At 34.4% G+C, this 14,787-nt stretch overlaps 1 protein-coding gene across 4 annotated transcripts in view; it reads right to left on the bottom strand.

Moving 5' to 3' along the window:
* Positions 1 to 14,787, bottom strand: part of adamts7 (a disintegrin-like and metallopeptidase (reprolysin type) with thrombospondin type 1 motif, 7) — a 610,954-nt gene that overhangs the window by 509,031 nt on the left and 87,136 nt on the right. For all 4 annotated transcript variants that reach the window (XR_012382728.1, XM_073907369.1, XM_021478001.3 and 1 more), the window contains 4 exons: positions 8,656 to 8,825; positions 8,432 to 8,565; positions 6,401 to 6,521; positions 6,025 to 6,269 (listed from right to left, as the gene is read on the bottom strand). Coding sequence is in view for 3 of the 4 variants with exons in the window: in XM_073907369.1 (XP_073763470.1) it covers positions 6,025 to 6,269; positions 6,401 to 6,521; positions 8,432 to 8,565; positions 8,656 to 8,825 (670 nt within the window). In the remaining variant the exon portion in view is untranslated. The remainder of the gene's footprint in view (positions 1 to 6,024; positions 6,270 to 6,400; positions 6,522 to 8,431; positions 8,566 to 8,655; positions 8,826 to 14,787) is intronic.

A 14,787-nucleotide genomic window follows, 5' to 3' on the forward strand; every position in this document is an offset into this window, starting at 1 on the left:
ACAGCTACTTTGCTAACATGAAAATGACTGTAATCTCCTAGTTCCTCTGAAAGGCCCGCCCTCAAGAGGCTCTAATTGATTAGCAAACATAATGTGCTGTGATTTGCGGGTCGGCTCCACATCACCATGTCACACCCCTAAAAGCGTGTGCTTTTGCATTGTGTAAACATGTGTAAACAGTCCAGTCAGAGTAGCTGTTAACAGTTAGCTGTCTGAATCAGACAGAAAAATGAAGCTAAACCTCACGCCTACTCTAAAAAAAAAACATCTGACAAGTGTCTTACACATATATTCAAATTATAAGCATGTTTAAGTAATAGTACATGTTCTCATATCTTTTGCGAGTTTGTTATTTGAGATGTGGAACACAAGGAAAACATTGGCATAGAGAAACAAAGTGGCCGCATAGAGAGACAATGCAGCGTTGCTGAAGATTGTGGGTGTTTACAGCAGTTTGAAAAATAAATATAAATTTGTAGCTAAATTGTTAGCAGTGCCAAACAGCATTTCCTGTTGTTTACATTCTGGTTTACATCATCGCTTCAACACACTGTTAACGCTAGAAACTATGCAGGCAGTTGATCAATTTTAACAAATAAAACTACTTACAGGTTTGTGGCTCACAAATAAAAGCTTCTGCTGTTATGGTTGGAGCTGCTCCTTCTTTGAGGAGTTTTCAGCCAAATCCAGCACTGAACTGGGAAATTCTGGAAGCTGTCCTTGGCCAAATATCAGAGCTCACTATATTTTTTTAAAATAATTTTTTGGGACATAATTAAAATGAAACTAAACACTTTGTCTTTGTGTCGTGTCCTTTGGAAGCCCAAATAAAGAACACGCTCTGTGGAATTAGCATTGTTTGGACTTTTAGCTTTTAGCTTTAACATTACAGCAGCCAAGTTCCTTCCCTGCACAGGGTGTGTGTCCATGGTGAATTCACATAACCAGAAGCCCTTGTGATCTCACTAGCCTGGATGTATTTTTTATAGTCCCCAAATTCGTTTGCTGTAGGCTTTGCTAAGCTAACTCTGTAAAAGCCAATGTCTCCCTTTGCATTGATCTTTGAGCGTCTTACATTCAGAGATGTTGTTTATGTTCAGCTACATTACACGTAAACTAAAGTTTAAAATATGATATCATACTGGACCCCCTTTAATGCACTCTCAGGGTTGGGTTGGGCATTAAAAAATGAGCAAATTAGAAGCGTCTTGAAGGGGGCTGGACTATCAAATAATAAAAGGCATTTGATTGGTCAGAAGATTTGATGAGAAACTAAAGATAAGGTGATATCAAACAGATCCTTTTAGTCTAAAGTGACAAATTGCAAGCATTAGATGTTTATATCTTCTAAATATGAATTTAGTCACTATTTTGGAGCACACTGGCTTATAAATATCCTTAAGACATACTAGTAACATCTGAAACATTTAAACTTTTTTATAATCCTTAATGTGCTGTTAATCATTTTATTTTACTCAAAGCAACATACAATCAGGGATATTCAGTCCCAAAAAACAAGTGTTGCATAATTAGTCTTTCTGTGTGATGAAAATTGCTTGCTTTAAATTATTTTTTCATGTAAAGACAGGGATAGTTAATTAATTCTGTCATTATTAACCTACCGTTCACTTGTTTCAAGCCTTTATAATTTTCTTCTGTTGAAGAGGAATAAAGATATTTTTGAAGAAAGCTGGAAAACTGTTATAATAATAATAACAATAATAATAACAATAATAATAATAATAAAAATAATAATAATAATAATAATAACAATAACAATAACAATAATAATAATAATAATAATAATAATAACCATTGACTTCTGTTTTGTTTCTTTTACCTATTACATACTGTAAATCAGGGGTGCCTAAACTTTTTTTATGAAGGACCAAAAAATTTAATTGATTGAGGGCTGTGGGCTGAACATAAATATGCCAAACTGGGTAATTTTGTAATTTATTTCATGCTATTTAAAATAAGTAGAAAATTTACTTGATCCATATTATTTGTTTATTAACAATATAAATATATTTTTTTTACTTTTCATAAAAACTTTACTTTACCTTGATCTGCCAATGTCTTTAACACACCAATGAAATTATACAATTACAGCTAAAACAGACAATTTTCATTGATAAAATGCCAAATCGAAGAGGTAAGTAGATTTAAAAACAGACAGGAATGAAAAATATGTAATACAGAAGGGCAGAGCATTCAACAACCTGCTGTGAAGGCACGGTCACCTCTACATTTCAACCTCGACCTAGGGATGCTGGTTAGATGACCAAAGAGACCGACCAGGCTAATGCTCAATTAACATGTCTGACCGATAGGAAGGTGCCAGGCCATTTAAAGATTTAAATACAAAGTTTCAAAGTAATGAATATACATGTTCAAATGGTTATGTATTAAAAACTGTGCTGACTTAGAATGGAGGCAGTATTATTGCTGCATATTTTTACTGATTTCACACACTTTTTGCTGATAACCAGTCTTATGTAAAATGTTACACCGTTTAATATCGGGACCAGAGACAGCTGTAAAAGATGAATTCGGAAGTGCTACAAGATTCTTCCCTAATATACATGGCAGAATATTGCATATCAGGACACTAACAGCAAAAATCTGAGTTGTAAGCTGCTTTCATCCACATGGGACTTAATAAAATGCAGTGATAAGAGGACTGTGGAGGCAGATTACATTTGTCTGCCTCCTGCTGCTGTAGACATCCCTTATTCCCCCCCCTCCGCACAAAGATTGTGAGCCAAAGGCCTCCAATTGCTCCGTGGGAGGAAGTGCTTTATCTGGATGGTCCCTCTCAGCTAAACATACAAATGAGCCTAAATCCCTGATAAATGGTTCTCACTTTTATAGTGCTATAACAAGACTAGTATCGTTAGCAGTGCTACCATAATTAACCAGTGACTTAGATTTGTAATTGGCATTTTAAACAATAAATCCAATCATTAAATTAGTTAAATCTTTAAATAGACTGTGTTCTTTTTAAACAAGGAATGAGATAAAGTCTTTTTTATATTTATTGTTACTGCCTGCTGAGTACAGTTTTATTCAAATCCATAGGGTTAAGCCTTTGATTTTATTTATCTTCATTGATAAAATGGTTCCATTTCTCAGTTCAAATATTTATTATTTCAATGAATAAATGAAAAATAAAGCAGTTTTTTAAGATAATTCAGAATAAGTTGGTAAATGATTAATAAACAATAAAAATCAACATGTAAATATTAATGTTCAGACTTATACTAATAGTTAATGTAATTTGTATGTTAATAAATGCTTTATTAAGTCAACTTCATCCAATTTTGTTTCTCAATCTAAAATAAGCTGACTATTTGTAAGCTGACTTTATAAATGACAATTGAAGGTTCAGTATCAAATAAAAAATCTATCTTTGCAATCTATCAAAAAATAAAATTACTGTAAAGCATTTATTAAGTATTGAGTAGCTTATTTTCTTAAGCATTCTGAATAATCTTAAAAAAACAGCAACTTCTCCAAATAATCAACGCAATCTGACGGCAATTCATAACTTTTTGATTTAGCGGCTAATTCGTATAAATTTGTTCAATCTAATTTGTACAGTATGATTTGCTCATCATCTTATGACGGTTGGGTTTAGGGGTGGGTTTGGGTGCCATGCCTCCTTTTTAAAACCATACGTTGAACTCAAATATGAATTAGGCAATAAACTGACAAAATGTAAAGTACTTAAGTTTTCTCGTGAGATCAGGCAGAAATAACTGGTTTGTAAATAATGCAATAATTGATTTAGTCATGAAAAAAAAATATGAAAATACAATCATTAAGCACATTATACTTGTGCTTAAAAGTCAAGGATAGAGCAATTGTATCTGCAGTTAAAACTGTTTACTAACATCTGTTGATGTAGAGTAATGCTTAACAGAGAATGTATTACCTGTTTCCTCATGCTTAATAGATGATTTATAGAATGAAGGTATTATGAAGTGTTACCGTCATTTTAAATGCAAAGGTGACATTGTTTGAGATGTCTTTGTTAACTTGATATAAACAAATACATGACAACCTGTCTTTGTCTTGACATTACCAAGACAATATAACTTGTCATAAATCTGTCATAAACATGACTGTCATGAAGCCATTCAAATTGTGTCATGTATTTTATTCTAGTGTCATTAATATTTTTCTTAAGCTCAACTACAGTTACAAATTAAACTTGTCAATGAAATGTCATTAAATATAAATAGAACATTGTCTGTTAAGCGGTATTCTGGCTCACTGGTTAGCATGGTGACCTCACAGCAAGATCACTCCTGGTTCGACCCAGAATGAAGTAAAAAAAAAATAGAAACTGATATCCCATTGGACTGTCCAGTGACATATTTCACAAATATCAAAAGCTTTTTCAAGTCTTTTGTTGAAGTTTCTCTCAACAACATGTTTGAGTTCATGTAGTGTCATCTGGTCCAAAGACTGTTTCCTATAAAGTTCATGTCCTCTTTAATCCATGACAGTTCAGAGTCTGCCTGCAAATTTTATGAAAGCAATGTGTGCCAGAGACCTACTGTAGTTTATAGCTAATAGTCATAGCCAGCTATGTTCACACGGCAACCTGTCTTTATCTTGACATTACTAAGACAATATTGCCATAAATTTGTTATAAACATGGTTTTCGTGAAGCCAGTATAATCGTGTCATGCATTTTATAACAGTGTAATTAATCATTTTCTTGACCTCAAAACTACAAGTAAAGATTGAACTTGTCATTAAAATGTGATTAAGCATTATTGGGACTGTTTAAAATTATTTGAAAGAGCAATGACACTTTTAGTGAGAATAATTATTGACGAAAAAAAATAATAATAATAATTTATGACATAATTATGAACACTTCATTACAATCATGTTTATGACCAGGGTGCGAATTTGGGTCTGACCCCCCTAATTAACACTTGATACCCCTTAAAGGACATCAAGCCAAGATGTATGAGGGGGTCTGTCCTTAAATAGTTAAAGAAATAGATTGCTCTGATAACTTCAACATATTTGACCACCCCTAAAATGGTTCATACCATTGTGAATGCATGTTTGTGCCAAAAATAGAAATTCATCGTATTGAAACCAGCAAATCTAGAACACCAACAGACATTGTACGTGTTCACAAAACATGCTTCTTTAAATAAAAGGCATTTGTAGGTGTCTAAAACTAGATGTGTAGTTTATATTTTATCACACACTGGCTTGCACATGGTAAAAAAAAAAAAAAATGCATGCAGTTTTTCATGGTCATCCATCAATTGATGCAACTCAGCGTTTACTTAATATAGCAGATGTCATTAAGAACCACTCAATATCCCTTAAAATAAATTGAAATAAATATAGGCGTCACAGTGGAACAGTGGGTAGCACAAGTACCTCACAGCAAGAAGATTGTGGGTTCAAGCCCTGGCTGGTTCAGTTGCTATTTTTTTGTGGAGTTTGCATATTCTCCCAGAGTTGGCATGGGTTTTCAAACACATGTGCTATAGGTGAATTGAATGAACTAAATTGGCCGATTTGTATGTGTGTGAATGTATGAGTGTATGGGTGTTTCATTCCACAGTGGCATCCCCAGATCAATAAATGGACAAAGGTGAAAAGAAAATGAATGAAATAAATATATTTGGTCTACTGAGACATGCTACTAAACATATATATATATATATATATATATATATATATATATATATATATATATATATATATATATATATATACATATAGTTATCTATAACATTTTTGAAGCTCTAAATGCTCAGTTATCTTTCTCATTGTTTGTATACCTTTGCATTCAATAAGTGAGATGTTAAATTATGAGGTCTCTATACAATTTGTAAACCATATCTTGGGCCTCTATTCACTAAACTGTGACCTAGTTTTGCAGAGTACTTTAGCAGGTGCTTCTGAAAAAGATTCTGCAAACATCACAAGCTAGATTCTGCTCATTCACAGTGCGTGAGAATTCAGCATTGAGAGATATTGTACCTGAATCCACACTGGCTCCATGGTCGGTCCGGGGGAAGATAGGTTTTCCAGCTGCCCGGTCCTTTCATAAGTGAAAATTGTCCCTGCAGCCTTATACTCGCCATTCCACTGAATCGTCCAGCCACCGTTCAGGAAATATTTTTCAGGGTCATTACTGCGTAAAGCCAAGTAGTTCCCAGCCTCTGCAACTTCCTCAATACGGATGTCCCGTGCTCCTTCCGGAATTAAACCTATGTCGACATAGCCTGGGAGAAGAAGAAAAAAACAATCAGCTTATTCAAACAAATGAGCCAAAAAGAAAACAAATGTATTATGTTATATTAACAATGTGGAAGTTAAATTTAGTACAGCGTAAACTGAAACTCATTTCACAAACCGAGTCCTTCACTGTCCTCAAAGGTCTTCCTGACAGTCTCACATGTGGATCCATTTCCAAGGCAAACTCCGCATTGATCCTCAACTGCGTCTGAGTCGATCTCAAAATCACAGCCTAAATACTAACATTAACAGATCATAAGTACACTTCATTTATAAAATGTACATGATATATACCCAATCCCAATACTACCCCTTCCACTTGATCCTACCCCTTGATTCGCATATTTACATTAAGTGAATCTTAACCAATTTTTTTTAAATCTAGGAGTAACAGGAAGTACTGTATAATCCTTTAAGTGAAGATTTAGCAGGACCACACTGTAAACTAAAGGGTATGAAAAAAATCCCCAATTACACCAGCTATAGCACACTGTACAAAAATCCTAATTGAAAAAAGTTGAAATTACTTGTTTGTTTGTTTTTTGGTGGTTTGGCAAAAAATCTGTAAAAAATGTTTGTACACCAACATTTACTACGTTTGCTGAACCTAAATCTAAATTTTCTTCAATAAGGTAAAATTATTAGTTTTGGTCTCGAAACTAATCATTTAAGTGAGTGTTGTTCATGCAAGTTCCCCCATAAAAGCTTTTGCCATTTTGTTACTTTAAGTTGAGTTGAAACAAAGGTTGCAGAATTTCTAACCCAAACAACAACAAAAATAATGGTAACACCAATATTAACTTTATTGTCATTATTATTAACAACAACAATAAAATACTACAGCAATAATGCTAAAGTAATTTGAAACTTACTTTTCTGATTTTCATCTCATGTGTACCTAGTTCACTCTACAAAAAGAAATGCTTAGCGTATGTGGACTGTTAATTTGTAGGGTTTTTCCTAACAAAATGAAAATGAAAATTCAAGTGCCTAAAAAGATCAAATAATAAATTGAACTTTCAAAACAATTACCCAAATGATAAATCAAACGCTTCAAATAATATGTCAAAATACAATCTCAAATGAGAAATCAAATGTATTTGATATGTAATTTTTATGATCAACTCAGTAAAATCCTGTAACAATTAAATGACAAATCAAATGCTCAAACTATAATTCAAATGGAGGATTTTCTGGTTTCTCCTGATTACACACACACACACACACACACACACAGCTGGAAGCTCATGATGAACTGATTACTAGGACTATGAAAAACACCTCATTTACACACACTCTTTGCTGAGTCTTGTTTACAAAGAATTTCCCCCAGTTTTTTCTGCCATGTTTTGATCCTTGCCTTGTTTGCCATTATTGTTGTTTTGCCTCCTGTCCTGTTTCTAATTCTCTGTGTAATAAATAGTTTGTTGACATTTGCCTCTTTTTTTTAATTGAACTATGTTTTTTTGTTCTGATTATTTATTATTTCTTAGTACCAATTTTCAAAAGATTTTTTTTGTACACTCAACTCAGACATTTTAGGTCAGTACAACTGATGTCTTCATGAGAAAAACAAAAACAAAAGAAAATAAGGATTATGAGTTTTATTGTTCACTCAACACCAGGCATTCCAGTTCTGCACACACACACACACACGCACGCACGCACGCACGCACACACACACACACACACACACACACACACACACACACACACACACACACACATATATATATATATATATATATATATATATATATATATATATATATATATATATATATATATATATATATATATATATATATATATATATATATATATATATTTGCACTGGCCTTAACATTTTTTACAGTGTACATTGTTTGAGAGAGTTATTTAGGAGTAATATTATAAAACGAAATCAGCCTGGGGACATTGAAGGACACTTTCAGAAATACATTTGAATACGATTTGGGAAGAGTGGAATATTGTTTCTTGACATATTATCATGTTTTCACACCTCACTGTTTTCTTGAGATGTTTGTGGTATTATTTTACAGTCAACTGAAATAGCTGGCTGACTGTCATTGAATTAAAATGAAAGTGACAAGCTGAAACGTACAAGGACAAACTAAGGCTGATCAAAGAGGTCAAAGTCATTACCAACCTTGCAAATGCCGTTAACACATATGTCACGACTCTGGCTGCCCTCGTAGCACTGTGTCCCATCAATGACCGTATCCAGCATCCTTTCTGAGAAATGCTCATTCATGGGTCGGCAGTGCAGCTCGCATGGATTAACTGAAATGACACAAATATCAAATTGTGATGAATTCTAATTAAAGGGCTCTGCAAAAAGACGGAAAACTGGTACATGTCAACATCTAATACCTCTGTTATTCACATGTATCCATTTATAAAACTTCCCCTTATAAGGGACCGTGTTGAAGCGGCTGCACTGCATGTGTCTGAAGCTGGGCTGGTCCACAGGACAGGACTCATGGTTACAAGTTCGATATCTTTGACGTTCTCCAAGACAGTATCTTCCTCCATACTTAGGTCTAAAAAGAGACACATGAAAATGTTCAGAAAAGTCATTCAGAATCTTCATAGACTAGACTGAAATTATTATAAAAGGAATGTCTTTGAGACATTAAGAAAATCTAACCACAAGTACTAACTACATATGTACAGTTTAACTGAAAAATATTTGAAGTGGTTTCAGTCATTTGAGTGGGGTCAAAGGTGTACTGTTCTTGAAGAATTGTTAAGGCATGCCTATGCTGTTGCTCAGACGATTGGTGTACATTTTAAAAGAACTGTTATTCCAAACATTCATTCATTTTTTTTCATTTTCTTTTCTTAGTCCCTTTATTTATCAGGGGCCGCCAAAGGGGTATGAACTGAATGCAACCCTTTCAGCTACAACCCATCATGGGAAACACCCATACACTCTCATTCACACACATACAATACAGACAATTTAGCTTACCCAATTCACCTATAGCGCATGTGTTTAAACTTGTGGGGGAGAATGGAACACGCTGAGGAAGCTAACACAAGTACAGGGAGAACATGCAAACACAGAAATATCAACTGACCAAGCTGGGGCTCGAACAAGCGACCTTCTGCTTGTGCAACCCACTATGCCACCATGACGCCTGGTCCAAACATTTAAACTTTTCTTTCTTTCATTCGTTCTTTCTTTCCTCTGTAAAATGTAAAAGGAACTATTTGAAAAAAAAAAAAAAAAAAAACATTTCAGCTCTTTATGTCCATTAGATGCAAGCCAATGATCTTTACATTTTTAAAGTTATGCAGGTAGCATACAAGCTCTGCTGAGGTTTGATGTTGCTATTTATGTTATATTTGATTAAGGCTCTGTGTACGTGATTTGATCCATGGTTTTATTATGAGAATGAATGGCCACTTATATTTCCTTCATTCTAAAACAGTTGTTGTCAAATTTTTTTTCATCAAGTACCACCTCAGAAAAAAAATTGTCTCTCCAAGTCCAGCACTCCACAGTTCAAAAATGTGTCATATTAATTCCTATTATTAAGAATATTTATCATTGTCAGACACTTTAAACATTATAAATAGTATGAATATTAACGCTGTACTTATACAGTTGAGGTCAGAATTATTAGCAACCCTGAATTATTAGACCCCTTTTCATTTTTTTTCCATTTTCTGTTAAATGGAGAGATTTTTTAACGCATTTCTAAACTTATTAGTTTAAATAACTCATTTCCAATAACTGATTAATTTTATCTTTGCCATGATGACAGTAAAAAATATTTTACTAGGTATTTTTCAAGACACTTCTATACAGCTTAAAATTACATTTAAAGGCTTAACTAGGTTAATTAGGTTAACTTGGCAGGTTTGGGTAATTAGGCAAGTTATTTTATAAGGATGGTTTGTTCTGTAGACTATTTAAAAAATAGCTTAAAGGGGCTAATAATTTTGTCCTTAAAATAGTGTTTAAAAAAATAATAACTGCTTTTATTTTAGCCAAAATAAAACAAATAAGACTTTCTTCAGAAGAAAAAAAAAATTATTAGCCATACTGTGAAAGTTTTTATGCCCTGTTAAACATAATTTGGCAAATATTTAAAAAAGATAAAAACTGTATGTATAAGAAAAAAACAAAAACAAAATTAAAAACAGTGACATTTAAAATAAAATGTACTTTTAAAAGTAAAAAATAGTAGGTTACTGTTCTTAAAAAGTAAGTAAATAAATAAATAAATAAATAAATAAAAACAAAACAAAACAAAACAAAACAAAACAAAACAAAACAAAACAAAACAAAAAAACAAAATAAAAATCTGTACTTTAATGTAAATTTTAATATATGTAGCAATTCCATCAACACCTGGAAATGTTGCCTGGACCTCATAAACATAGGGTATATGTCATCATATTCATATATAAATCATTTTTGATTATTATTTTTTTAAAATATATGTAGCATGTATATATGACGTATTTGATTCCTCCTTGTACCACTGGAAGGAAGCCTGCTTACCACTAGTGGTACACGTACCACAGTTTGAGAACCACTGTTCTAGAATAAACCACTAAATTTGTATGGGTGACTTTAACACTTTATTTTTGGAGTTTGAGTGTGGTTGTGAGTTAGAGTGTATGTTTAGAGTTTTTGGAGTTAAGTGTGTTTGTAAAAAAATATTTGTCATTTTTTATTGCACAAAATACAGAACATGAAGTATAACAGTAGAAAACTACTAGTTAACTATTTTTAGAGTACACTAAGAACAATTGCAGTATCAAAGTGTATTCTAGTGACCTAGTGGTTAGAGAGTCAAGACTTTTTGTCCAAATGTCACAGGATCAAGGTCTCTCCTTCAAGAACTAATTATTTACTACAAGCACTACAAAAGTAAACTTCAAGTATACCATTGAAATCACAAATAGTACAACACTAATAGTGAACTTAAAGGTTACTGCTGTTAGAATTAATGTGGGCCACCTTGTCGCCAGCAGTATTCAAAAAGTATACTTGTGTGGAAATATAAATTTTTATAATCAAGCATCATATTATCAGTGATATTTATTTAACTGAAAAGTTATATTTGGTTTTTCAAAACTATAGCAGCCCAGGTGTGGCAAACATTAAAACACATTGCCTTCCTGAGCAGGGGCTGAGACAAAGTCATGTAAATGCTAAAGGTAGAATCCATGTGTGCCACACGCCTGCTTTTGAGTGAAGGTCCCGGCCATTAGATCAACCTGGGGCTGGTTGCAATACAATTCTTAAAGCCCGCCTCCTACATGTTAAAAAGCAAATGCTCCATGGCGCAATGCAATTGACACTCCTAAAACACACCTATAACCAATTAAGAGAATAAACTCAACGTTGTTAAACCATGGGCCATAGCGCAGAGTGGATTTTTCTATCCTTAAAATAGCAAAAGTGGATTCTGACACGCCCTTAATGCTTTTGTGCCCGGTGCTTTGCACTATGTGCATGGATCATCAAAATAACGCCCATAGAACTGTAAATGTTATATATTATTCATATACATCATTTACCGTTGGCTTTTTTATTTAAAAACTTCTAATAAACATTAAAACAAATGCAAATTCCTCTTTGCCCGATATAATGAGGGCATCGAATAAACCAAATGAAAACTAAGGCAAAAATTATAAACAATATACATGTTATGTTGCAGCAGCTGATAGACATCATTTTATGTTTTAATACTGCTAAGTCATTGTACAACTGACAAGGATTATTTGTCACATTTGTCACAAACGCATTGCGTTTCCAGTGTGCTGCATCTGCGTGCATATGAATGGAATGCTATGGGGAGAAAAGTGCAGTGTGACTACAGCTTAAATCGACATGTTGGTTGCACAAACTGATTGATTGCACAACTGATTAAGGGTGTTTATTTGCTGAAATTCATATTAAAATTTGTTTTATTTTAATGTGCAATGTATATTTGTAAAGTCTTTATGCATAGTATATATTTTGAAAAAAGTAAAACAATAAATCATTGTATAAATGCTGTAATGTTTAAATAATTTTCCATTAAAAATGTGTGAAGGTCATGTGACCATCAGGAAAAACGCAGCATCTGTTTTCTCTCGGGATGCGTTCTCTGTTCTTGCGATCTCCTGAGTTTGTTCTTCCGAGGTGACCTGGCAGGACCGGACTTCACAAGTTCTCTGCGTTCTTGGAATTGAGAAACAGCCTTTAGCTCCAACCCTAATCAAACACACCTGAACCAGCTAATCAAGCTCTTACCAGATATACTAGAAGCCTCCTGGCAGGTGTGTTGAAGCAAGTTGGAGCTAAACTCAGCAGGACACCGGCCCTCCAGGACTGAGTTTGGACACCCCTGCTTTAATGTATATCTTACTAACAATCTTTAATAAGTCCAACCATAAATGACTATTTATGGTGGTTGGTTTCAGATACAAGACTTACGGCTGGTACTAGGCTAAACTGCATGTTTGAGCTTTCTGAGAATAACTTGCAGTGACATATCTAAGACAAATTGCCAGAACAATTGTCAGTATACTTTAAATGTGTCAATAATAATTTAGTCCTGGGATCAGATAAAGTATTTTGGTATTCTATGATAAGACAAAGAGGGAAGTGGTGGAAAACAGAAGATCTTTTCCCACATCCTTAAAAAGTTATATGATCAAAATATGATGCAGATGTTGCACATCCACATGCTTTTTATCAGTTACAACATCTTAGAGATGAATTCACATGTTGGCCACAATCTGGTTCTATAACCATTTCCATCTTTGAAAACTTGCTTCGAGTGCAAATCATCTGCCAGAACAGAGAACAGCAATCCAAGTGAAATGCAATGTAATGGTTATACTTCACACACTCTGAACATTTGGACCAGAGACAGTGACTTTTTTATTATTCTCGTGTGGCTCTCCAATACTGTATGGCTTCAGAATGTAACAATTTGTCAGAACCACAAAGACACTTGAAGGTCACTGAGGATAAGTGTGATAATCATGCTGTATGTCTGAAATCATTACTACAAAAAATTCTGCTGACTTCACTCATGAAAAATAAATGTATTCCACTGGACTCTGGGTGTGTGTCTTTTAAACTATATACAAAGTATCCTTTCAGTTTAGTCTTTTTAAGTACTTTTTTGAAATATACTTTAGGTACAAATCAAAAATAAACTTAAAACTGTATTTAAGTATGCCTACCTAGTACTGACAGAAATGTTTTATTATATTTGATCTAAACCTGCTCATTGTTAAATACTTAAGAGCCCATATTATGGGTTTTTGAAAATGCTCTTCCATGTAGTTTGTAACAGCTCTAAGTGAAGTGAAGTATCCAGCTAAGGTTTAAATCTGTTATAGTGCTTCAAACGAGTCGCCTTGATACCGAGTCATTAGGTGTTTCGCCAAGACGTACGAACGAAACCAAGTTTTTCATGTGCACGCGCAAACCCGGGAGATTTCAAACTTGTGGCCTCGCCCTCTGACATAGAAACCCAGACACACACACACACACACACAAACATGCCGGTCGATTAAAGTCACACTGCACATGGATATTACTGAGTCTCTACCCAAAGATGAAACCTCAACATTATAGCCAAGCAGTTGGAAACTACTGGAAACTTCTGGAAACTACATGCTACAAAGAATACTTCATCGGCGTTTGTTAAAGGAAGAATCAGTAAAGAGTAACTTACTGCTGGACATGTCAGGATGGGTTTCTTCCTCCATTTCTCAAGTGTAAGTACGTGCGATTAAAGTTGCTTTGTTTACTATAGCTTGCAAATGTATTTAGTTGTGATTTGTTACTTGTAACTGCGTGTACTGTATGAGGTTAACTCGCTTTATTTTCATATCAGGTGCAAAGCCACGTTTAAAACGCGACGCGTGCTGCGTTTACAGAGCTCCGTGGAGGAGGAGTAGTGTGTGTGTGTGTGCGCGCGCTGTCGTCCGGAGGTGTGTGTGTTTGTGTGTGTGTGTGTGTGCGCGCGTTGTCGTCCGGAGCAGGGTTAAGTGTGTGTGAGTGTGCGTGTGTGCGTGTGTGTGCAATATGTGTGTGTGTGTGTGTGTGTGTGTGTGTGTGTGTGTGTGTGTGTGTGTGTGTGTGTGTGTGTGTGTGTGTGTGTGTGTGTGTGTGTGTGTGTGTGTGTGTGTGTGTGAAAAGAGCAGAGACAAGCTAGAAGATCTCCTCAACTGTTTTTGGAGATGTTTATTTACATTGACCCACTGGCAGCTAAAATCCACGCCTACACTATCGAGCGTGTATGAACTGTGATTACTTTTATATTGCTGATTAGCTGTTGGGCATTTCACTCTCTCACTAAAGGCAGTCGACCAATCGCAACAGACTGTCATTGGTCCAATCAGCGCAGATTAGCTTCGCGCTACGGAGGGGTTTGGGAACAAATGAATCACTGGACGATTCATACAGGAGTCACTGGGATAATTAGGTAAAAATAAATGCAGATTATAAGACCATGAAAGTGTTTTTTGACCTTGCATGCA

This window comes from Danio rerio, chromosome 7, assembly GCF_049306965.1.
Source record: "Danio rerio strain Tuebingen ecotype United States chromosome 7, GRCz12tu, whole genome shotgun sequence".
In the NCBI taxonomy this organism is placed as follows: domain Eukaryota; kingdom Metazoa; phylum Chordata; class Actinopteri; order Cypriniformes; family Danionidae; genus Danio; species Danio rerio.